The 25104-nt window shown below is 45.7% G+C and overlaps 1 protein-coding gene across 1 annotated transcript in view; it reads right to left on the reverse strand.

Annotated features, from left to right (window-relative positions):
• Nucleotides 1-3183: 3183 nt before the first annotated feature.
• cpne8 (copine VIII) overlaps nt 3184-25104 on the reverse strand; it is a 55668-nt gene continuing 33747 nt past the window's right edge. Inside the window, exons 7-17 of the mRNA XM_057330205.1 lie at nt 18222-18285; nt 17951-18054; nt 17586-17690; nt 17186-17227; nt 17037-17112; nt 16180-16233; nt 15744-15805; nt 13579-13625; nt 13223-13404; nt 4963-5090; nt 3184-4828 (exon numbers count right to left, since the gene is read on the reverse strand). Coding sequence (XP_057186188.1) covers nt 4627-4828; nt 4963-5090; nt 13223-13404; nt 13579-13625; nt 15744-15805; nt 16180-16233; nt 17037-17112; nt 17186-17227; nt 17586-17690; nt 17951-18054; nt 18222-18285 — 1066 coding nt within the window. The 3' untranslated portion in view covers nt 3184-4626. The remainder of the gene's footprint in view (nt 4829-4962; nt 5091-13222; nt 13405-13578; nt 13626-15743; nt 15806-16179; nt 16234-17036; nt 17113-17185; nt 17228-17585; nt 17691-17950; nt 18055-18221; nt 18286-25104) is intronic.

Consider the following 25104-nt stretch of genomic DNA (forward strand, 5'->3'; position numbering starts at 1 on the left):
GTTAGACTCTTGCAGGTGCCTCCTGGACAGAATATCAAAGGTAAGCCACAAAACAGTATCTAAACATCACATAAAATGAACTCACACTGAACGAAGGCAGAAGACAGGATTAAATAGGGGGGAGAAAATGAGTAGCAGGTGTGAGTAGATGAGACACGTAGAGTCGTGAGTGAGGCTGATTACGGAGAGCGGCCGGAGGGTTTAACAGCCAAAACAATAAGTGCAAAAAGTGACAGAATGTGACAATCACAAAAGTAACTATATGCTGTAAAAAAAACAGGAATTTATTTATTTTTAAAATACGGTAGAAGAACTATAGAAATTAGGGGTGGAACGGTTCATGTATTCGTCCCGAACCGTCACGGTCCAGGCGTCACGGTCCGGTTCATATACTCTGACGACGAATACAGTCAGTCACAGGCGCCCAGAAGGGGGCGCGCATGATAATGCAACGCTAACTGTCACAACAGGGAAAAGCAGAAGATATCTGCTATACATCGAAAATAAGAATGGCAAGTTCAGACAGCACGCAAGAGCTCGAAGACCCGCCTGCTTGTTTTAAATCCGTAGTGTGGGAAAGTTTCGGGTTTCCTGTGAAGTACGGCAGTAAAGGAGAGCGAGTCGTCGATAGGACGACGACGGTGTGTCGGCGTTGTAAGGCAACTGTACGGTAAGTGAGTGGAAATACGACCAATATGATAACACATATCAGACGACATCATCCAGATGTGCCAGTCACCGGAGTTAAGGTCTTTGCACATACAGTCCGAAATTGTCGTATGCGTTTTTTCGTATTTGGCTCTCGTTTGTACAGTGTCTCTGAATGGTTAAAAAAGGCCACTCAAAATGCTTGAAGGATACGAAAAACGCAGAAAATCGAACCCGGTCCGAATTTTTTTATGACGGACGAAAATATCGGAGGCAGTGTGTAAATGTGATTGACACAACGTGAGGTCGTGTTTATTTTTTAACGTGCGGAGATTTCGGACGCAAATTTCAGACTCAATGTGCAATGGGCTTTAGGCAAAAAAGACTACAGTAGTGCAACAACTAATCCCTGCAGCTTTATACAGCCCATATACAGTAGTAGAGGATCCCGGCTTCAAGTATTTATTAAATGTGCTCGAGCCACGTTACACTGTCCCATCTCGTGCGCACATAAGGCAGTCCGTGGTCCCTTCTCTATACACACGCACGAGAGCATTGATTGAACACGACTTGTCCACTGCACCTGCTGTTGCATTAACAACAAATTTAATTTAATGTTTTTCTGTTGTTTTAGGAGAGGTTTGGGCTTAACCTTTGAAAGTTTAATATATAGTCTCCTAATTAAAACGTTTTTCTTTTCATTATTATATTTGTTTTGTACTTTCATATTTTCAGTTCTGTAGCTGATTGTGACCAAACACTACTGCCTGTTCAAAATAAACAGAAAAAAGCAAGCACTGGGGATTTGTTGCCTATTCCTGTTGTACCGAACCCGTATCGAACCGTGACCCCAAAATCGAGGTACGTACCGAACCGTGACTTCTGTGTACCGTTCCACCCCTAATAGAAATAGAATGCAAATTTACAAAATAACAGGAAAAACATGTGGTTTTACTTCACAAAAAAATATTTTACGAATATAACTATTTTTATGAGTATTTTTTCCAGTGTATGAAACATTATAAAAATCATAAATTAGCTAATAATTACAAACAAATGCAATTGGTTTGTAAATTAGCTAGCCCCTGTTGACAGGGCTCTAGAGTGCGACCAATTTAGTCGCACATGCGACCTAATTTCTCAATGGTGCGACTAAAAAAAATCTGAGGTCGCACAGGTGCGACCAGCCGTTCGAGGGAAAAAAAGTCTCTGCGAAAGTCTCCCTGTGGTTCAACAACAGACACATTAGGCCCATGTCGTGGTCTAAACCAATCAGAGATAGTGAAGGGCGGACCCCCCTCTGATTGGCCGTGGTCCAGATATTCCTGTAGGTGTGTGTACGTGTGAAAATGCTGTGCTGGAGTCAGACAGAGAGAGGTGAGTAGCCTAGGCCCGTCAGATAAACAGAGTGAGTGGATGTAGCCGCGGATGATGAGAGAAGATGAAAAGAACGATTGACAACTTTTTCGTTAAGAATGTTAAGTTAAGGCCTGATCCGTCCGAAAATCATAAATAATACTCCGACACGCTAGACTGCGACTAAATGGTCTCATTTTGCGACTGTTTTTCCTGCCTGTTTTTCTTAATGTTCGCACCGGTGCAACTGTCAAACTGATCAATATATAATTTTTGCGTATTATAAATTTAATGCGCAGAAATGTTATATTGCGCAAGCGGCGCATTCAGTCACTCATTTTCGTCTCCCCTCCTTCAACCATTCACTTATCTATCAGTGGCCCCGCCCCCAAAGACGTAATTCGCGGGTTACGGGTAAGAGGCGAAGGACCGGAAGAGCAGACGAGTGAAGCGCTCAATCTCGCAACTTAAATAAATATGCAGAATACAAGATTTTCCCCTGCTAAGGTACAAAACAGCAAAGATAACGAAATGTGTTGCAAGTATTGTATGCATGTGAAGCTAATGCAGGAAACGTGTTTAAACTTTATGCACTAAACTATTGTATACAGATCTCTAACAATACTGCAAAGCATACAAAACGTTATACATCACGCTAAATACGATTTATTTGTGAGTCGCTATTGATAGAAGCCAAACGTGTATCAATGCAGCTTTCATGAAGAATAATCACTAAAAGCCTTCAGGTCTCGCGGGTTGTTTGAGATGCGCGCGCCCAGAGAGTCAGAGCACAAAATACTTAACGGAGTTCTCTTTCACACGTTCTTACTCTGAAACGGACATATTAACACAAAATAAGCTAAAAAATTCCCATATTAACAAGAAACCTTGGAAAGGTATTCAGTTTGTTTCGTGACCAAACAGTTGGGAAACAAAACACGTGTTCCAGTATATTGCGCGAGCTCTTAAAGGGGCAGCAGCACAATAAAGATCTCTGTTTATAATGTTCATCAAACAACAACGGGCCCAAAAACACTCACTGATATTAAAGGAATTGTGTTCTCTTATAGGAGTCGTTCACAACAAATAAAGGAAGAAAGTAGCTTTAAGAAAGATGTGCTTTAAATATGGTAAAGTGTTGAAAGAGAGTTTACATATACACTAAAAATAATTCAATCATAAACAATGATTTGTATTAATTTCTAATTGATTTATTAATGTATTAAACACATTTTAATTAAGTTTTAGTGATTATTTTTTCTTACCTCACCCCATGACTCTGGTGCTATCAAATTAAGGGCTGGTGCCACCAACTGAATAACTTGGTAGCACCAGTGCCACCTCTCTCAAGTGTTAGTCTAGAGCCCTGCTTTCTTGTAGAATTGTGCTTCAAATAAAGAACTTTATGTTGACCAGATTGTTAGTTAATCATTTACAAGTCAATATTGCCTATATGGACAGCGATTTAAAAAAAAAAGTGAACTTGTGTTAAATGCGATGCGGTCGAAAATTTGGGTGCACCTAACTTTTGTGCTGGTGCACCTAAGAAAAAAAGTTAGGCGCACCAGTGCAACCAGTGCAAAAAGTTAGTCAAGAGCCCTGGTTGAGCAAGTTTATTTAAAATAAAGTCCTATTTACACCAAGGACAATAATTATAAGCTAAAGTTTTATCCACATCATGACTTTAACAATAATAATACAGAGGATTAACATCACTGGAATCACTTTAGTATGTTTTTATTCCAGCTGATAAACAATTATACATTGACAGCCAACCAAAATCCATTCAAATCTATAGATGTTGTGCATTAAAATGTAAAAGTGTAGCGTGTGAGCTTAGAAGAAACATAATATTATTGTTTGCTGGTGTAGAGTGGACACTAATACAGTTATCAAGTGAAGGGGCCTTAAATGATCTACAACCCATATTGGTATTTTTTCTATGCATTTTTTTTACATTTCATTTATATTATTGTATCAGGATATTGTGATATATTATTTTTATGTAAATGGTTTATAAAGCTAGAAAACAACCTGTATGACACTTCCATTATTTAACAGAATTGACCCAAATGTCGTGAGTCATGAGCCATGATTCAATGATTCTTCTTTAGGAGCAAAACTTTTTCTGACCACATCTACATCCGTTTCTAAGGGCTAAATTTCTCTCTCTCCCATTCAGGAAAAAGTGCCACGAGGTGGCTGCCATTGTGCTGTAATTATGACGTATGAAATATGATGCAGATTCATAAGGTTCAGGTAATGCGCCTCGCTCGAGGGTGAAACAGCACTCGCTCTGACATATGCACATTATAAACGACTCCTGTCAGGCATTCGAGAAACTCTCCCCATCACAGCCTGCACAACCTAGTTTACTAAATCTCATTTCAGTGTCTCGCTTGACGTGTTTTCCAGCGAATGACAAATAGATTCAATTCAGGCCTTTTTTCTTCTAATTCTGGATTATTCATACTGTACTGGCATACCCCAACTAGTTTTGCGAGTGGGAGAGAGATAATTTTTCTCTTCTGTGGAGTGCGCGAGGGCCTAATGTTTCATATAATAGTCATCTCTTCTAGTGTAAAGAACAATAACCGCTTCGGCCTGTCGATTACAAAGTAATCAAGCTGGATTTGTTTCATGACTGATTATAAACGTCACCGCTTTCGCTTTACTTATATTTGAGCGAAGTTTGCTTTTGCTCTGTATTACAGTACTTACGTTTACAATGGACTCTTTTGTCTGAGCCATGTCAGAGATGACCCCGTCAGAGATGATGAGAAGAATGAAGTATTCTGATCCGTCTTTTACCAACGACGCATATCTGCACAAGAAGCAAACTGATATATGACTGCGTATCCCAAAAGCAACATTAAAAGTGTGATGCCTGGGATTGAATCCATGGTGTTGCAAGTGCTCGGTTGTGTATGCTGAGAATGTTGAAATATAGCACCTTACCGTGCCACGTGATTAATGACAGGTGAGAAGTATGTCGGTCCGTACAGTCGAACAGACTTCAGACTCTGATAATATGCTTCAAGAACTCCATCTATACCGCTGCAGTATGGATTATCAGGATTCCCGTTCTGCAAGGAAATATTGTAAATAAATATATGCATACAAACTATATCGGCAAAAGTATGTGGACACGCAAAGACCACATCTGCTTATATGTGCTTATTTAACATCCTTTATTTCATTTACTGTGAGCAGTCTTTGTGATTAATGAGTCAACAACAACAACGGTAAATAAATAAATATGACAACAAGGATGTTGCCATCAAAAGTTTGGGATAAGCACACATGCTTATATACCAGAAGGGTCCTCCAGTCTGTACGAGGCGTTTTAAACAGCTATTCACTCAACTTTAATGCTCTACTGAGTACATATGGAGTCAGCCTCCGGCAATGCATCTGTTTCAACCAATAAGAAGGATCTGTGTCCTACTGTAAATGGGATTATGGGATGGATTTTAGGTGGCAGCTTTGTGGGTGCTGAATAGAACAAAATAAAAAAAAAACACTGAGTCCTCTGAAACGGGTAATATCCATGTACTAGATTCTGCCAATCTTTATTGTTCATGAAATTTCTAATTTCTCATCCACATCTATCAATTAGGCAGCCGCTATCTATATGCATGCACTGTCTATATTTTAGCCCTCTGTTCAATAAAGGAAATCCGAAAAATCGAGAAACGTTGCACACACACCCAAATCATCTCTGCTGAAAGTAATTTGCTCAGCACGATAGCCCATTATCCAGGGCAGTTTTGAGTGCTAGCTAGTGGAGAATGCAGTCGACTACTGTGATCTTGCATACTTAACTGAGACCCTACAGCATCACTCCAGCGCTGCGATCCAAGCACCTGAATCAGGTGGTTTGTAAATGCAATGTAGGGTTTTGCACTAAAACACTATGCTAAAGAGACACTATTGCTTTGTGAATTCACCTTTGAGTGAGTTTAAAGTCCCAGTGAAAAAAAAAAGACAATTAGTATTTTTCATGAAATCTTGCAGCGTTTATTGTAAATACGTAGTTTACCAATGTGAATCATTCTCTTTTAAAAATTCATGTGCCCTCATAGTATTCTGTTAAAATCTGAAAATGCACTTCTGCCCTCTAGTGACTATCCATCTTAAATGATGCAAGTTAGACGGCCTGGGCGGAGCATCTGTTAACTCCTCCCCTTCAACTGTCATCAACTGCAAAATGCAACGGCTGTTTATAAACATCCAATCAAATCGCAGTGAAAAAACAAGTCATGCCCAGTACTTTTTTCTCATTCAAAATCGACTCTATTAGAAAAACAGAGTACGTATGTAACCTCATTTCCCTGATGGAGGGAACGAGACGTTGTGTCGAACCGACAGATTGTGGTTTGTCTTGACCAGCCGTCATGGGTGAGAAGCCGCCCGGCACCGTAAGGGCCACTGGGTAAGCATTATTCCCCCCTGGGAGAAAACGCTGCAGAGACCACTACCTACCGTAGGGAGGGATTAGTGGAGACACCACATGGTCTCACCATCAGGGCAGAACTCATGGGAAAATGTGCGGACTGAAGGAGTTAACCGCAAGGTGGAAGTCCACCTAGGGAGGTCATGGGTTGCCGAGGTGGGAACCATTCATGAGGCTACATCAGACGGAACCATCCATGGTGGGAGGTTTACCACGTCTGGAGCACTAGGTCCGGTTACAGCTATGCAGATGGCTCAACTATTCCCCGGCCTAAGGGGGCAGGGCTGCTCTGCCCAGCCTGTCCCCAGGAAGGTGCTTAGTGATGGATGGAATGCCTGTTCTTTACCCAGTGGGGAAAGAAGGGAGGCGGAAACAGCCGCTGACCCACCTACGGAAGGGGGAAAGGGCTTTCGCAGGCACACGCCCTACCGGCTGCCGGTCCTACCTGTTGCTCTGCAGGACGCGGGCTGACACCGGTTCCATGCGGAGGTTGTAAAACCTCGCGAAGGAATTGGGTGTAGCCCAACCCGCAGCTCTGCAGATGTCTGCCAGAGAGGCGCCCTGAGACAGTGCCCACGAGGAGGCTACACCCCGAGTGGAGTGTGCCCTCACTCCAAATGGGCAGGGGCGATCTTGTGATTGGTATGCCGTGGCAATGGCATCCACGATCCAGTGCGCCAGTCTCTGTTTGGAGACAGCCCTCCCCTTCTGCTGACCTCCAAAACAGACAAAGAGCTGCTCAGAGCTTCTGAAGCTCTGCGTGCGATCCAAGTAGAGGCGCAATGCGCATACTGGACACAACCAGTGGGGAGCGCCTGCAAGTTCACCACCCGGTTCCGGAAGGGAGTGGTGGGAACCTTGGGCACGTAGCCGGGCCGTGGTCTCAGGATCACGTGAGAGTATCCAGACCCGAATTCTAGGCAACACGTGGACACAGAGAATGCTTGTAGATCCCCTACCCTCTTGATGGAGGCGAGCGCCACCAGGAGGGCCGTCTTTATCGTGAGGCGAGAAAGATCGGCCTCTCCCAGGGGCTCGAAGGGGGGCCTCTGGAGGCCCGCCAGGACCACTTCGAGGTCCCAAGAGGGTACGGGGCGCAGGCGAGGCGGATTCAACCGTCTCGTGCCCCTAAGAAACCTGATGACCAGGTCGTGCTGTCCTAGAGACTTGCCAGCAACTGGTTCATGATGTGCGGCAAAGTGTGGAAGGGGAGAGGTTTTCCTCAAGTCTCTCCTGTAGGAAGGACAGCACGTACCTGATTGAGCATCTCTGTGGGTCTTCTCCGCGAGAGACAGCCTCCTAGTGGCAGGGGCCCTAGCCTGAGTGATGGTCTCTACCACAGCAGGGGGTAGGCCACTCAGGATCTCCTCGTCCCATCCAGGGGCCAGACATGGAGTTACCAGGGGTCTGGCCTGGGATGCCACAACGTGACCTTCCCCTGAGAAAGAAGGTCCTTCATCAGGGGAATCGGCCAAGCGGGAGTTGTTGTCAGAAGCACCAGCTCTGAGAACCAAGTCCGGTTGGGCCAGTAAGGCGCAACTAGTAACACTTGATGCTCCTCTTCCCTGACCTTGCACAGGGTCTGTGCAATGAGGCTCACTGGGGGGAAGGCGTACTTCCGCTTGTTCCGCGGCCAGCTGTGCATGGGCATCCGTGCCGAGGGGACCGTCGGTCAGGGAGTACCAAAACAGACAATGGGTGGAGTCCGGGGAGGCAAACAGGTCCACCTCTCCGCGAGGCGTCGACTGACGAGAGAGCGCGTCGGCTGTCTGGTTCAGGTCACCTGGGATGTGTGTGGCTAGCAGGGAGCTGATCACCTGCTGACTCCAGAGGAGGAGGCATCGGGTGAGTTGTGTTAGCTGCCGTGAGCGAATGCCACCCTGATGATTGATATACGCCACGGCAGCTGTGCTGTCCGACCGGACCAGCATGTGCTTGCCCTGGACGAGAGGTTGGAACCTCTTCAGTGCAAGTAGCACAGCCCACAACTCTAGGCAGTTGATATGCCAATGCAGGCGGGGGCCCATCCACCATCCCGACACAGCACCCCAACCCTACAGGGAGGCATCCGTCGTCACCACAACGTGCCTTGACACCTGCCCTAAGGGGACCCCTGTCCGCAAGAAGGTCATGGAAGACCAGGGGGTCAGGGAGCGCCGGCAGAAAAGCGTGATGACCCTACACCTGCTGCCAGTGTACCAAGCTCTCCAGGGAACCAGACTCTGTAGCCAGTGTTGGAGCGGACATGTGTCCCAGGAGCCTCTGAAATTGTTTCAGGGGGACCACTGACTGCCTGAAATGCTTCAGGCAGTCTAACACTGACTGAGCGTGCTCTGTGGTCAGTCACGCTGTCATGGAGACAGAGTCGAGTTCCATACCGAGAAAGGAGATGCTCTGCACAGGGGAGAGCTTGCACTTTTCCCAGTTGACCTGTAGCCCAAAACGATCTAGGTGCCGGAGCACCAGGTCCCTGTGTGTACCCAACAGATCTCGCGAGTGAGCCAAGATGAGCCAGTCGTAGAGATAGTTTAGTACCTGCACACCTCTTTCCCTGAGGGGAAGGAGGGCGGCTTCCACGATCTTCGTGAAGACCCGTGGAGACAGGGACAGACCGAAGGGGAGGACCCTGTACTGATATGTCTGCCCCTCGAACGCGAACCGTAGGAACGGCCGATGTCGAGGGAGGATCGAGACATGAAAGTACACGTCCTTCAGGTCGATTGCCATGAACCAATCCTGACACCTGACTGATGTCAGGATGCGCTTCTGCGTGATCATCCTGAACGGCAGCTTGTGCAGGTGCCTGTTCAGAACATGAAGGTCTAAGATAGGGCGCAGCCCCCCGCCTTTCTTTGGGACAATGAAGTACGGGCTGTAAAACCAGTTGAACATCTCGGCTGGTGGGATGGGCTCGAACGCTCCCTTCGCCAGAAGGGTGGTGACCTCGGCCCGAAGTACGGGCGCATCCTTGCCTCTGACTGAGGTAGAAAGGATGCCCCGAACTTGGGAGGGCGTCTGGCGAACTGGATCGCGTAGCCAAGACGGATCGTCTTCCCTAGCCAGCCTGACGGTCTGGGAAGCTGAAGCCAGGCTCCCAGAAACCGTGACAGGGGGACTAAGGGTTTGATCTTCTTCATCGTCCCCCGGGGGAGGTTCGATGGCTAGCAGTACGGATCCCTTGCCGGGGATCCCTTGCTGTTTTTCCTGCCTGGCGATTACGCAGCTCACCGCTCTGTCTGACTGAGAGTGCTGAGGGCTGGTGTTTATACTCGACATTGCGCCTCGCCGTGATGCAACGTCGAGTTGCCGTCCACCGTCGTGCCGAGGCTGGGAGCGGCTGTGATAACCCAGAGAGAGAGGAAACTCTTTTTGTGAGTAGGTGGGCGCCAGCCCCCCGGGGGGCCAACAGCTGGTGAGACGGGGCAGGAAACGTCCCTATCCGACCCCAAAGCGATGGAGTGGCTGGGGTCGGGCCCGTCTGTAACCTCGATCTCCCTGGGGTCTCCCAGTCAGGGCCGCTTCTGCTTCCGCGACGGCTGCTGACGGGGAGGCGGTTTCCTCTTCGACGTCGTTTTCTGGGAGGCTGCCTGGGAAGGTGGCACTGCAGCCGGTGTCGAAGAGGGCCGGGGCTGCCGGGAAGCAGACGCCGCTCAGGATCTCGAAGGCCTGAAGGCGGCCAATTCGCGGCGGGGCAGGATGTGTTTGATGGCCTCCGTCTGCTTCTTCACCGCCGAGAACTGCTGGGAGAAGTCCTCGACGGTGTCACCAAACAGCCCACCCTGCGAGATGGGGGCGTCGAGAAAGCGAACCTTCTCAGCGTCCCGCATCTGCACAAGGTTAAGCCAGAGGTGCCTCTCCTGACCACCATAGTGGACATCGCCCGACCCAGGGCCCGCGCCGTCACCTTAGTCGCCTGTAGAGCGAGATCGGTGGCGGTACGGAGTTCCTGCGTCACCGCTGAGTCGGTCTTGCCCTCGTGGCGCTCCTTCAATGCCTTGGCCTGGTGGACCTGCAGGATGGCCATGGCGTGGAGGGAGGGGGCAGCCTGGCCCGCAGCAGCGAAAGCTTTTGACACCAAAGATGCCGAAAACTTGCACGCCTTGGATGGGAGTCTAGGCCGAGCTCTCCAGGTGGCCGCCGTCTGCGGGCATAAGAGCACCGCGATGGCACGCTCCACCTGGGGAATCTCGACATAGCCCCGGGCTGCCCCACCATCGAGGGAAGTAAGGGTGACAGAGCCGGTCTGACTGGAACGGGCCGTGAGGGGTGCGTTCCACGTCTTACTGAGCTCCTCATGTACTTCCGGGAAAAACAGGACCGGGGCGGGCGCGGCTTGGTGTCGCGCTCAGACCCCAGGTACCACGTATCCAACCGTGAGCGCTGGGGGAGAGGCGGTGCACTGTAGCCCAATGCTCGCGGCGGCCCGGAAGAGCATGGTAGACATCTCGACGTCCGCCTCTTCCTGGGCTCGACCTCCCAGGGGAGGGAGCTCCGAGGAATCGTCGGGGTCAGATGCCAATAAGTCGCCCTCCGATGCTGCAATCGACATCTCATCTTCGTCACGCACTCCCGAGTACGTGGCCGAGGAACAAGACGGGGTAGGACCGTTTCTTGAGGAATGGTCAGACGAGCGAGACGGGGCGTGAACGGTCCGTGAGCCTGTGGCTGACAGGTTAACGTTTACGGTAATCCCCATATAACCCCCGGTGCTAGCCGAAGCGGACGGCAGGGCCGTAGACACAGCAGTCTCAGAACGGGTAGCAGACGAGGTGGCGGCTGTGTCCATAAAGAAGACAGCTACCCGTGACCGCAACGTCTGGATCACCATCTGCCCGTAGTGCGAGCAGGACGTATCCACAAAGGCTGCCTCAGCGTGCCAGAGACCCAAACACCTGAGGCAGACATCGTGTCCGTCCCCTTCCTCAATGAGCGCGTTGCACCCATGAGAACAGCGGGCCATGCCACGCTGGAGAAATTTGCTCTTTTAGAAAAGGAAATTCGCTCGAACACCTCCGGAACTGCCGAGACGCCCAGGGGAGAGTCACTGCAGGAAGGGACTGTCCGCTGCACTACGTCGTAAATTCCAGCAGAAGTAGATCACTGAAGATCGCTGTATCGCTCATCAGATGCACAGGCTCTGAAGAACAAACGGTGAATGAATGAGCACGCCGGTTTCCTTTTATACCCGGACATCCGGGGAGGAGTCCGGCATGCAAATTTCATTCGCCAATTTTCATTGGCCTTTTCAAAATACTCAGGTTGATGGCCGCCTATCAAGATGATAGGTTCTCAAGACAAACCCCAATCTGTCGGTTCGACACAACGTTGAGAGACCGACAGAAAGAGAACCTAATGCTGCGTGCACACCACCAGCAAATCTGTCGCTGTGTGTCGTCCATCTCTCGCTATGAGGTCATTCAGCTTTGGTTGCTCTAGTAACAGTTATAAACAAACGCTGCAGTAACTGACGGGAGACAGATGACGTGAGCTCCGCTGCTTTACTCCTATTGGTAATCGCATACTTTGTAGGATTTCTTGTGAATTAAAATGTTCAAACCAGAAACAACAATACCAACACAATCTCACAGGAATACGTAACAATTTTACGAGGTGTCTGCTTTGTATGAATTTGTATTATCTTTTTCATACTAGGGTTGGGCCATAGACGATGGCATCGTCCACCGCCAATGGCTGAAAGACATCACGATGTTGAGCCAGCATCCTGATTCCAATGCTGACTTTTTAAACTGCGCTGAGTTTAAATAGAGTAGACGCACGTGACTTATTATCCGCACAGCTCGCGCATGTATAGAGTAGACGCCTGTGACTTAAAAAAGATGCATTCTATCTAAAAGCAAATGCTCACCCAGACCTGCCTGAAACGCCTCGTGTAACCACACCCCCACAAATCTACGTCAGTTCGTGGTATGATTTGACTAAAACCACCCAAATGTATACGCAAGTAAGGTGGGCGTACCTGTCAGTACAATTGCTTTGGAACCTGATGTTCCAAATATGGTAAGAGGCGTTACATTTCCGTCACACGCTTGCAGTATTCCACCAATCACTACGCACTGGTTAACTGGCCAATCATAGCACACCTCGCTTTTCAGAGCCATGAGCTTTGTTAAAAATCTGCGCGTTTCAGAGAGGCGGGGCAAAGAGAAGATACAAACAAGCACGGTATGTGGAAAATACAGCGTTTTTTAACCTTAAATTGTGTATATACATTGCATTACATCTAAATCAAACGATAATATTCGTTTTAGCCGTGTCATATGACCCCTTTATATCTGCGCAGCTCGCGTATGTATAGAGAAGACGTGAGTGACTTTATAACTGCGTGTACTACCTGATGTCATCGTCCATCGTGGTGTTTCACTGTAGACATCGTCCGATGCCAAATTGGTTGGCTTAGGGGAGGGGCTTCAGTTTTGATTTTTTCCTAATAATCGTATGTTTTTGTACGATTCACAATGTGCGAATTCATGTGAATTTGCCACCTCATAAAATAGTTACAAATTCCTGTGAGATCAGATAATACCCAAAAAATGGAGAAGGGTTTGCCATCTCTGTTTGAAACATAAAATTGCAAGTTACTTGCACAAGGAGACATTACCTGTGAAATCACCCCAGCTCAACTTTTAAAGCATTATTTTTAACCCAAAATGATGGATTTCAGCTGTCTATGCTGAATATTTCTTAGGATAGAACTAATTGCACATGTAAACTGTTTAAATATAAACTACACACAATCCTCACCAGGGGGAATTCATGAGACACTCGACCGTCTGGAGGCATTTTTGCACCAAACCCCAGTGCAGGGAACATCTTATCACTGTCATAGTCCTGAATAATCTCCCCCACGGCTCTCAGGGCCAGCGCGTACGCATTCAGATGATACGGGCTCATGTAATGCAGAGAGGTAGGCTGGGATGGGTTACCTGTCATAAATAAACCACAATATTATTAGTTGTGTTTAGATTAACACAGCAGAACGTACCTCCTTAATATAACATCATTACTCGCAATAAAAATGTTATTAACGTATAAATAAGATGTGAATTTATACACGCTCCCGTTAGATTTATAAAATCTTTCAGTCAAGACAAACTCACCGTTTGATGCTGTAAAATCAATTGCCACCGTAAAATTGATTTGAGTGCTGAAAGTGAAGAGAGCGAAAACAGTAACGTGAGCACATATGTGACTCCTTTTATGAGAATAAAATCTATGATGCATAATAAAGCTCTCCTGTGAAATCTCCAGCGAGCTGACTTTGTAAAAGCGTCTCTCTGCTCAATTTAAACTGTGGTCAGTTTAATTCCCCGAGTTATTCCCCGAGAGCGTTCCTGCCTTTAATCAATATTCTCTCTACAGTTTTCTGCTTTTGCTGTCTCTTTGACAGAACACACATTTACAGAGCATCTCTACAATGTTCTGCTGCTGTCTCTATGCAGAACCTTCCAATTACTCCTTCGATATTTTCAGTGTTTGCTCAACTGTTTGAAGACCAGGTCATGTGCCTGGGGTCTCTGCATCGCTCAGAATAGAGATGCTATTTATAGCTCAGGTTTTTACTGCATCAAAATGCAGCGAAGCTCCCTGTAAACGTGTGTGTGTATGTGTGTGGAGAGATGAGGCGGGGGAAAAGAGAAGAAACTATTAATGGTTGGTAAGGCACAATGGTTCAAAAACATGATAGATGAGACTGCAGCATTCAAAAGAGCATACTGTAATATTAACAGTCACTCGGGATTTCTACAGCATGCGGTATGCAATGAAAGACGTGCTGCCGAAATGTACAACAATAAAAGACGGCATCCAACAATGCATGGTGATCGTCTTTGACTGTAATATCGTTCTTTTTTTCAGGAAATATTTCAAATTCCATAATAGAATTTCGATTGGAGCAACTCATTTATCCGCCCTCATGTTTTTCAAAACCTGTACAAAGCCACTTTCTTCTGTGGAACACAAAAGAAACTATTTTGAGAAATGTCTAAGTGGTTTTGTTTCCATATAATGGAAGTCAATGAGGGTCAGTGTTTTTGCTACCAACATTCTTCAAAATATCTTCTTTTGTGTTTGAAATTACACAAGGCTAGTAAACGATGAAAGATTTTTGGGTGAATTATCAATTCAATGCAAAAAACACATCTTCATTTGTACATAGACCAACACTGTAAAAAAGCAGTAAAAAAAGTTTTACAACTACGGCGGCATAACATTTTTTGTAAAGTAAAATTACACGTTTTCATGTTATTTCACAAACAACTTTGAATTTGCAGTTTACTTTTTACCGCATTTAAAAATGCAAAATTCCTGTAAACTGCAAAATTCGGCAACATTACTGTTTTTTTACAGTGAACTGTCAGGGTCAGGACAGAAGAACCCAGATGCAGGCGGCAATGGCAGCAAAAACAATTATTTATTTAAATGTACAAACAAAAAACACCCACGATGGGGGACAGATAAGGTAATTTAAGGAGTATTCAAAAAATGCAAAAATGCAAACCAAAAACTTCCCACGTAGGGGCAAAACCAGAGAGAGCAAAATAATAAATAACTGAACAGGAATCGTGACAAAACTAGACACTTACTCAGAGGACACGACAGGAGGAAGATACAAAATGAACCAGCACAGGACAGCAAATACAAGGGCATTAAATAGGGAGACTAACAAAGGAGGATAACAATGGGCAGGTGTGGGTAATGAGACATGGCAGGGAAGCAATACAGGAAACGAGAGGGGCGGGGCCAATAACAAGACACGAGAAAACACATGGAATGTCTAAAGATAAACATCCCATGGCTTCCTCACACAAAACATAAGGGATCTGTCCCGATCCTGCCACACGACTAGAAAATCATGAACAAGAAGGCAGGACCGTGACAGAACTAATAAAAAATGTTATCAGTATGTGACTTCCCTGGGAATTAAACCTACAACATTTGTGCCACTAATGCAATGATCTATTGATCTACAGATACATTATTTTTCAGATTAAAACTTTTTGACAGTGCTACATTTTTCATTTGTACATCGACCAACACTGTAAAAAACAGTAAAAAAAATGCAATTTTCAGCCAACTACTGCGGCAGAAATAAACTGTAAAATGAAAAAAGTAAAATGAAATCTTTTTCATGCTATTTCACAAACTACTTTGAATTTGCAGTTTACTTTTTACCACATTTCATTAAATCGCACTTCAAATATAGCTAACTTTATAATTGACTCTCATTAGTGACGTGGAAGTGCACACGAAGGCCAATCCTCACCCTCCTTTGATGTAGTCCAGGAACGTGACCTCAACATCAATGAAGCAGGACAGCAGGGTGACCTGTTGAGATGAAAGCTTGGTAACACTTCCTATTTACAGTCCTAAACGGCACCATCACACTTTCGATAAGCAATGCATACTTAAATCATAAATGTCATATCAATATTCATGACTCTGGTGATGACGTAACTCACTAGAGTCACAGTATCGGCGCAGACTAGCGATGAGCTACATCAGCATTTATGAATATTTATATGCACAGCTTATGAGGGCATTGTACATTGCTTATGAAGATATAATGTAGGACCTTCAATAAGAAGTCTTACCAATATGGATGTTTGTTTGTTAGAATGCACTTGGCGTGGATGGCTTTCGTCTGTTCTTTGAACTTGCTTTCTGAATTGAACTGTGAATATAATTATAAATGCACTCACGGTTCCTGAGTTGAGATATTTTTTCTTCTTTTTCTTCTTCTTGGGGTTCAGCACCTGCAGAAATGCAGCCGGGTGTAATACGGTGGGTTAGCAAAAGATGTTTGGCAGGTTTTAACAGAGCTCTAAAGTAATGCTCCAAAGTGTTTTGATCTCTGAGGATGGAGCAAGTGCGTACTTCTGTAGAATTCGAATTCCCAGTAAATTACCCAACACATCATCCCAAAGAGCAATCCAACAATAAGTAAAGTCACAGTTTCCACGGCTGCAAAAAACTCTGTCCACTTCCATTAACTAACGCAACACTGGCAGACTACCTGTTTGTCCAACCAATGGAAGACAGCAAAAAGCTTTTCAATTGTGGCATAAGAACACATTTTTCATGAGACAGTGGCCTGGTAAGATTGTGTGAATTCAGTGGCGTAAAACTGAACTGTGGGAAGGGGACGATGGATGTCATCTTGTGCTGAAGGACTAAATTATCACAGGCTTTTGGTGGGGATGAACATCTGAAAACGTTTGGCAGACGTGTCGGGATCGGGCTCTTGATAGGTGTTCTTATCTCTTACAGAATATATTAACACTCCAGTGATGTCGAGCTCATAAAGAAGATGACAAACTGATGAGATTTCACTAGGATGATGAACAAATGTCCTTTTCAGGGCAAAAAATGTCAATTGCTCTTGCATTGTTGTGGCAGTACCAAACTTTAGGACTTGAGAGGGCAATAGCATTAAATGCGTGAGCCATTAAACCCTAAGTGTTCTCTTGCAGGTAGTTTCTCGGATATTTCAGGCACAGGGTCATGTGTTTGAGCGTGTACATCTGAAAAATACATGAGGAAAATGAAAGCGGCTCACCTCCCACACAGTGAAGTGAGAGTGGCCCTTAGACAGTTCCCTGTAGCTGGTGCTGAACTCCCCGATGTAGTCATGACTGAAAACATACGCACACTGAGTTGTATGCTAACTTCATACGTCTGATTAACAGAACAGGTTTTCTTTCTTACCCGCCGTCTCTGTCCCAGTCATACACCTCGATTTTTATTGCTCTGTGAAGAAGTAAAACGACATTTGATCTATTAAAGTGTTCCGGCCTTTAGAAAAACAACAGGGTTGATGGTAACAGGGTTGACAGTTTGAAGTTCAGTTACACATTGCTAGCCTTGTGCTCAAGGATGTAAATTATAAACAGAACATTTCAGCTGAGTATTGTTTACTCTGAAAACTCATGGTAACAGGGTTGACATTATAAATATCTGAAGGCAAACAGCCATATGGATGAAGAAAATCACTGCTTGCACGAACATTTAAGGGGGACATAAGATGCACTTGTTTGTAGAATGATTCAAATGCGTTTTTCACACTCTCATTGTCAAGTCGACATGCTGTAGCAAGAGTCTGACTCACCTGTCATAATCCCCATTACACAGCGCTCTGACGGGGATCTTGAAGGCCTGCCACACAGGGTCCAGCGTGTTCTTCACCACCTCTGTTTTATGGCAGATGGTAAATCTGACAAACAGGATCCAACAGAACACATGGAGAGTAGAAACGAAAGAGGAGATGTAAGATGTTGGTAAGAAGGGATCATGAAAGAAAGTCACGGCAAAATCATTTGCTTGGAGTTAACGTGCATCAGTTATAAAGAGAAAAACTAAAATGAGCTTTAATGAAATACTAAAGCCGCATACTATATAATACTGTAAATGTCTCATTGTTCATTCCAGTCTCCATTGAACTGTCAACTGAATCAAAAGAAATTTCCAACTTACGTCCCGTCTTCATTGGTACGGTAAAAAGCCAGGAAAGGGTCTGACTTCCCGAAGAAATCTTTCTTGTCCAGTTTGTTGCCACAAAACTGCATTAATACTGACTCCTGATCAGCAAAATACATACAGGTTAAATTAATATCAGCGTTGTGTTAACTAGACTCTACTCACGCATTGAGCATATGGTGCAACTTTCCATAAAAAAAGAAAATAAGCACAAAGGGAAGAGAGGTTAAGAGAAAAGATGAAAAGATGTTCAAGTAAGATGATGTACCCTGCAATTTCCAAGTTCCTCTGCTTTCACAATAATGGCCCCGCAGTTCTTGCCAGGAATACCTCTGAAGATAGAAGACAGAGGAACACTGTGTCTTATTGCATGTATGAAACAAAAGAAGCCCTGACATCTTAAATCGTATTGTTCATGACAGCTACCACTTCAGACGCCCCACTTCATCTCGCACTGCAACAAGAGAATATGTGAGTTTACATGGAAATAAAGGATAAATTTAATAATCCAGGGTTATTGCACTCTATGCATGCGTACGTCTAACTTTATTACGAAAGCGCATTCACTGTGTTCAATTCATATTGTGTCAAAATGATCGTAGCTTGAAATGATCTTAGGCAGTGCTGCATAAAAATATGTCTGTTTAGCAAAGCACACAGGAATATCTACTCTTATATAAGACTACACTCATGAAAATCAAGCTGTAATTGATGCGAAATTGTATGGACCCTTCAGCTTCCTGTGAATGATGAAAGGATTTTGAAGATTTGATGAGACTACAAACTTCTGCCTTACTTATGTGCTGCCTTGAGTGCTTGTTTCAATTCCACTAAGTAGCGCTATGTACTTTTCAGCCGCAGATCGATGCTAACTGAAGAATCTCTTTAATCTGCTTTGAATGTACAGAAGTCCTCTAAGGCACTCTGCTAAATTAACCTGCTACTGGTGTCTACCAGAAATTAGTTACAAGAAAAGAGAGGAAGATCAAATAAAGGAGGTGGATGCTCGGTTTTAGGAAAGCTACTTTAAAGGGATACTCCACACAAAAATGAAAATTCTGCAAAATGAATTACTCAACCTCAAGTTGTTCCAAAACTGTTTAAATTTCTTTGTTCTGATGAAAACAAAGAAATATATTTGGTCAAATGTTAGCAACTGACATTTCTGGGACATCACTGACTACCATCATTACTATCCACAATAATGTCACAAACTTCCTTTAAGTGCATAAGACTTCCATTTTATTAGCTGGCCAGTAAGAAACCATGTTGTAAAAGCACATACAAAACATTTTGTGGTGGTAAATATTTACCACACCCCCGGTGGGAGGATGAAATGAAAAAAGTGACCTGACATATCCTATTAAGACATATTCAATTATTTCACAGGTTGATGGGTCTTTGATATGCAAATATAAATGCTTCAAAACAACGCTTACACCCATCATGAAAGAAATGTAAAGTGACTCCAGGGTGTCGTGTCTGAGATCCAATGAGACTCAACGTTGAGATCCGTTAAGCCGGCATGTCATTTTCTCATCAATACATGTTGAAAATCTACCACGACCTCGGCTATCAGGATCTTGGCTAAATACCATCAAAACATGAATCGATTTTATTTACATGTGTATTGTTTAACTTTAGAAGACATTTTTAACACTCTGAAGTGTTTAAAATCAGAAGACCCAGTAAATGTGGAGCAAATGTGAACTCTTCTTGGGTCCCTCACATCCACATTTAGCTCTGTGGATTATGGTCAAAACAAGTATTTTGCAGGGCTTTTTTACATTTGTACCAGCTATTTTGGCAACGTTTAACTGTAAAAATGTTGCCAGTCTTCATGGATTCCATGATAAATGTTAGCTAGCCAGTCAAAACTACACACTCCTGAAAAAACAACAGACCCACAACACAGCTAGCATTAGCTTTAGTGACTCACTAGAAGTCTAACACATTTAAGTTAAAAAATGGCAGTGCCTAAAATACAGTAGAATTTTCGCCAGTAGAAGTTCTATAAATAGCAATATAGTAGCCAAATTGGCTTGTGATAGAAAAAGTTAATTATAAACATTGACCATATAGTTTAAGAGTTTGCTTGCAGTTGGGAAACGACATGCCCACGGACCAGGGGCGGAGCCAGGGGGTGGCCAATGGTGGCCAAGGCCACCATAAATTAATCTTTGGCCACCCCACGGCCCCCCCTACCGCTTTGCCGGCAACGTTTTCGCACCTCAAACAAGTACTTCTCCACCCAAACTGAAGGTGGCGGTAATACACACAACTTGAATTTCAACCACCAACACAATTACAAATGAAGAAGAAGTAGTGTTGTTGTTCGCGTGTGCTCCAACGGACTTTGCGCGTGCAGTAGGAGGACTGTCTGTTTCCCGCCGCGAGAGAAGAGGTCACAGGTAAGTTAACAAGAAGAATTAAGTTTATTCACTATGTTTGAAATGTTTCTTGTCTTAATGTATGTATATTATGGCTGGCGTGCTGAAGTTGAAACAGACATGGTACAGTTTGCTAAGTTAATTTAGGCTGTTAACTTAGCAGTATGAAAGTCGCAAGCTATAAACAGTTTCACTGTGTCAGTGTCATTTAAAAGAGCGTTGTAGAAGGCCATTAAAAGTAAAGTCAACTTTCAGTGCTGATTTAGCTTAATGGTGGTTGTCTGTCTGTGTCATATCCTTGAAAGAGAATTACAATGTTTTGTTGGCAGCCAAATGATAATATGCAATATTGCAAAGGAATATTTTTGAAATGCTTGCCCATAATGTTAAGGTTACTATATTTTGGTTTTTCTGTGATATTGTAATGTTTGTTTGATAAAAGTGCATTCTGGTATATTCTTATGTCGTGTAAATTGTCATTATGGTGTGAGCTGTATCACCAATTAAAAAGACACCACCTTCTGCAATGCCACATTGTTTCAGATCTTTTTTTTAAAATCAGTTTAGTAATACATTAAAAAGCTTATGTGGATCTTCATGATGTAATTCTACATGGCAATCACTGCCTGTTTAATAAATGAGTGAGTAACTAAGAAACACTACTAGATCCACAGTGACTTGCCACATAGGAAAAAAAAGATGATATCAGTTTCTGTGCTACCCCTGTGTGAGCTATGGTCTCAGTCTGGCCACCCCTATGAAAATTGTCTGGCTCCGCCACTGCCACGGACCTCCCACAGTCCATTGATCAATCTACTGACCTCATGTTTCTCTTTAATTTGGTTTACTCATATAGAGTGCAGGAGGGATGTTATATTTTTGTAGGCCAAACCAGAAGTTAGTCTCACGGTTAACGTTCTAGCAATGTGGTATACTGGTCGATGTAGAGTGCAGTTTCATCAATTGTTATATTGTGTTTTATGCATATTTGGATAGAAAATTACTCCAATTATGGAATTTTTTTATCTTTAACAATTCAATTCAATTTTATTTATATAGCGCTTTTCACAATGTGCATTGTTCCAAAGCAGCTTTACAGGAGCAAATAAGAAAAACACAGAAATGTAAAACACAGCACAGTGCATGGTGTTTATAGACCAAGCAAGATCATTATAATAAATAATATCTAATAAATAAATGAATAAATAAATGCACTGCACTGCTCTGCTGTGGCGAGGAATTATTCTTTAACAGAATAAATAAAATCACAAATTAATTTAACCCTCCATATTATGAAAGATGATGTGGTTAAATTAAGTTAGAAAAACGATGTTAACAACTTGGGCATTGGGAAGTGCTCGTCAAATGGCAGAAACATTATTTGGTACATCGTTGCAAAAAATATAGTCCATTTCAGGTACGTTTTAGGACATAATCACCACGGTGCAACAGCATCCAATGTTACGCCGTTGTTACGAAAATGGAATCACAAAGTTACATCGCTGAAACGTTATCTGGTGCGTTACCGTGTTAACTGAGTAGTCTCTTTCAACAATTTGTTAGCAACCACCGTTTTTAAGACAAGTAAAAGCTTTAAATAATCACAAGCAGGATATTATGGTGTGTTTTGTCGTAAAATAAAACGTTAAAATATTTAGAGTTTTTGTTAAACACAGAGCTTTTTTCAGGCATTTAACAAAAGAACTGTAAAAAAAAACTTCTCGGTTACGTTTGTAACCTCGGTTCCCTGATGGAGGGAACGAGACGTTGTGTCGAACCGACAGATGGGGTTCGTCCCTGAGAACCAATCGCTTCCGACTACTTAGAAAAGGCCAATGAAAATTGGCATATGAAATTTGCATGCCGAACTCCGCCCCGGACATCCGGGTATAAAAGGGAGACGGCGTGCATCATTCATTCACCTTAGTTCTGAGGAGCCTGAGACCTCTCACGACTGCTGCAGAGGACAGCACGTGTTGTGGCAAGAGGACACAACGTCTCGTTCCCTCCATCAGGGAACCGAGGTTACAAACGTAACCGAGACGTTCCCTTTCTGTCGGTCTCTCGACATTGTGTAGAACCGACAGATGGGGTTCCAATGGAAAATGCCATAACACTGTGCCCTGTCACAATCTCAACGAAGCGACAGTGACTGGCCTAGCGTGTCAGCCGTGAGCGCTACCGCGAAATTGTAACCTACCAGTGGGTAGGTAGGGGGTCCAAGAGCTTTCTTGAAAGGTGGGAAGGCCCCTACCTTCGGCCTCACAGGCGGCGGCCTTGTTTCTCTAACAGCGAGAAGCCGCCCGGAACCGTAAGGCCACTGGGTAAGCGCTACTTCCTCAAGTGGGGGATACGCAACAGAAACCACATCCTACCGCAGGGAGGAGTGTAGTGGAGATACCAACATGGTCTCACCCATGGGGGAGAACTCATGGGAAGAAAGAGTGGTTGAAGAGAAAACCGCAAGGTGGAGGTCCACCTGGGGAGGTCATGGGTTACCAAGGTGGGAACCAGCATGAAGATACATCAGACGGAACCGCCCTACTGGGGGGTTGCAACGTCTGGTAGCACTAGGTCCGGTTAGAGCTATGTTGCGAATAACTCCGGAGATAACCGGCCTAAGGGGCAGGGCTGCTCTGCCCAGCCCGCCCCAGAGGGTGCTTGCTTAGTGATGGATGGAGTGCCTGTTCTTCGCCCAGTGGGGAAAGAAGGGAGGCTGAAACGGTATACTGACCCACTCGAGAGAGGGGGAAAAGAACCGAACAGGCATACACCCTACCAGTTGCCGGTCCTACATGTGGCCATGCAGGACGCGGGCTGACACCGGCTCTACGCGGAGGTTGTAAAACCTTGTGAAGGTGTAGCCCAACCCGCAGCTCTGCAAATGTCTGCGAGAGAGGCCCCCCGTGCCAAAGCCCAAGAGGAGGCAACACCCCGGGTGGAGTGGGCCCTCACTCCTAGGGGGCACGGGCGATTTAGGGATTGGTAAACTGCCTTGACAGCGTCCACAATCCAGTGGGCCAACCTCTGATTGGAGACAGCTCTCCCCTGCTGCTGACCTCCGAAACAGACAAAGAGCTGATCCGAGCTCCTGAAGCTCTGTGTGCGGTCTAAGTAGAGGCGCAGCGCGCGTACTGGACACAACACGGACGGGGTTGGGTCTTCCTCCCCAGTGGGGAGCGCCTGTAAGTTCACCACCTGGTCCTGAAAGGGAGCAGTGGGAACCTTGGGCACGTAGCCGGGCCGAGGTCTCAGGATAACGTGAGAATCCCTGGGTCCGAATTCTAGGCAGTCAGGGGAAACAGAGAAAGCCTGTAGATCCCCTACCCTCTTGATGGAGGCAAGCGACATAAGGAGAACCGTCTTCATCGTGAGATGAGGAAGAGAGGCATCCCCTAGGGGCTCGAAGGGGGGCCTGGTGAGACCTGTCAGGGCTACATCCAGGTCCCAAGAGGGTATGGAGCGCGGACGAGGCGGGTTACGCCTCCTCGCACCCCTTAGGAATCTAATGACCAGGTCGTGCTGCCCTAGAGACTTCCCAGCAACTGAGTTGTGATGAGCAGAAATGGCGGCTACATACACTTTCAGTGTGGAGGGGGAGAGGTTAGTCTCGAGTCTCTCTTGTAGGAAGGACAGCACGGACCCGATTGCACAACTCCGTGGGTCTTCTCCTCGAGAAGCACACCAGGTCTAGAAGAGGCGCCACTTGTAGGCGTACAGTCGCATAGTGGCAGGTGCCCTAGCCTGAGAAATGGTAGCTACCACCGCCGGGGGCAGACCACTCAGGATCTCCTCGTCCCATCCAGGGGCCAGACATGGAGGTTCCAGAGGTCTGGCCTGGGATACCATAACGTGCCCTTCCCCTGGGAAAGCAGGTCCTTCGTCAGGGGAATCGGCCTGGGGGGAGCTGTCGTCAAGAGCATTAGCTCCGAGAACCAAGTCCGGTTGGGCCAGTGTGGCGCAACGAGTAACACTTGCTGCTCCTCTTCCCTGACCTTGCACAGGGTCTGTGCAATGAGGCTCACTGGGGGGAAGGCGTACTTTCGCTTGTCCGGCGGCCAGCTGTGCGCTAGGGCATCCGTGCCGAGGGGTCCCTCGGTCAGAGAGTACCAAAGCGGGCAATGGGTGGTTTCGAGGGAGGCAAACAGGTCTACCTGGGCCTTTTTTGGGGAAGATGAACTAGGGGCTGTAAAACCCCTTGGACATCTCGGCTAGGGGGACGGCCTCGATCGCACCCTTCGCCAGAAGGTTCTCCTCAGCCACCGTGACGGTGTGGGAAGCTCGAGACAAGCTCCCAGGGACCGCAACAGGGGGACTAAGGGTACGATCTGCTTCATCGACCCCCCGGGGGGTGGTTCGATGGCTGGCAGTGCGGGTCTCTCGCAAGAAGACTGGCTCTGCTGGTTTGCCTGCCTGGCGATGCAGCTCCACGCACCGTCGATTTGAGAGTGCTGAGGGCTGCAATGTACATTCGATGTTGCGCCTCGCCAAGACGCAACGTCGAGTTGCCGAACACCATCTGACAGAGGGTGAGAGCGGCTGTGAAAAACACCCAGGGAGATTGGAAACTCTTTTTGTGAAAAAGTGGGCGCTAGGCCCCCGTAGGGGCTTAGCTGATGTTGGAACGGGGCAGGAACCGACCGTCCAGCGATGGTATGGCTGGGATCGGGCCCAATGGTGTCAACCTCCCTGGGGTCTTCCCGTCAGGGTCGCTTCTTCCTCGAAGGTTGCTGACGGGGTGGTGGTCTCCCCTTCGATGTT

This window comes from Triplophysa rosa, linkage group LG3, assembly GCF_024868665.1.
Source record: "Triplophysa rosa linkage group LG3, Trosa_1v2, whole genome shotgun sequence".
Lineage (NCBI taxonomy): Eukaryota > Metazoa > Chordata > Actinopteri > Cypriniformes > Nemacheilidae > Triplophysa > Triplophysa rosa.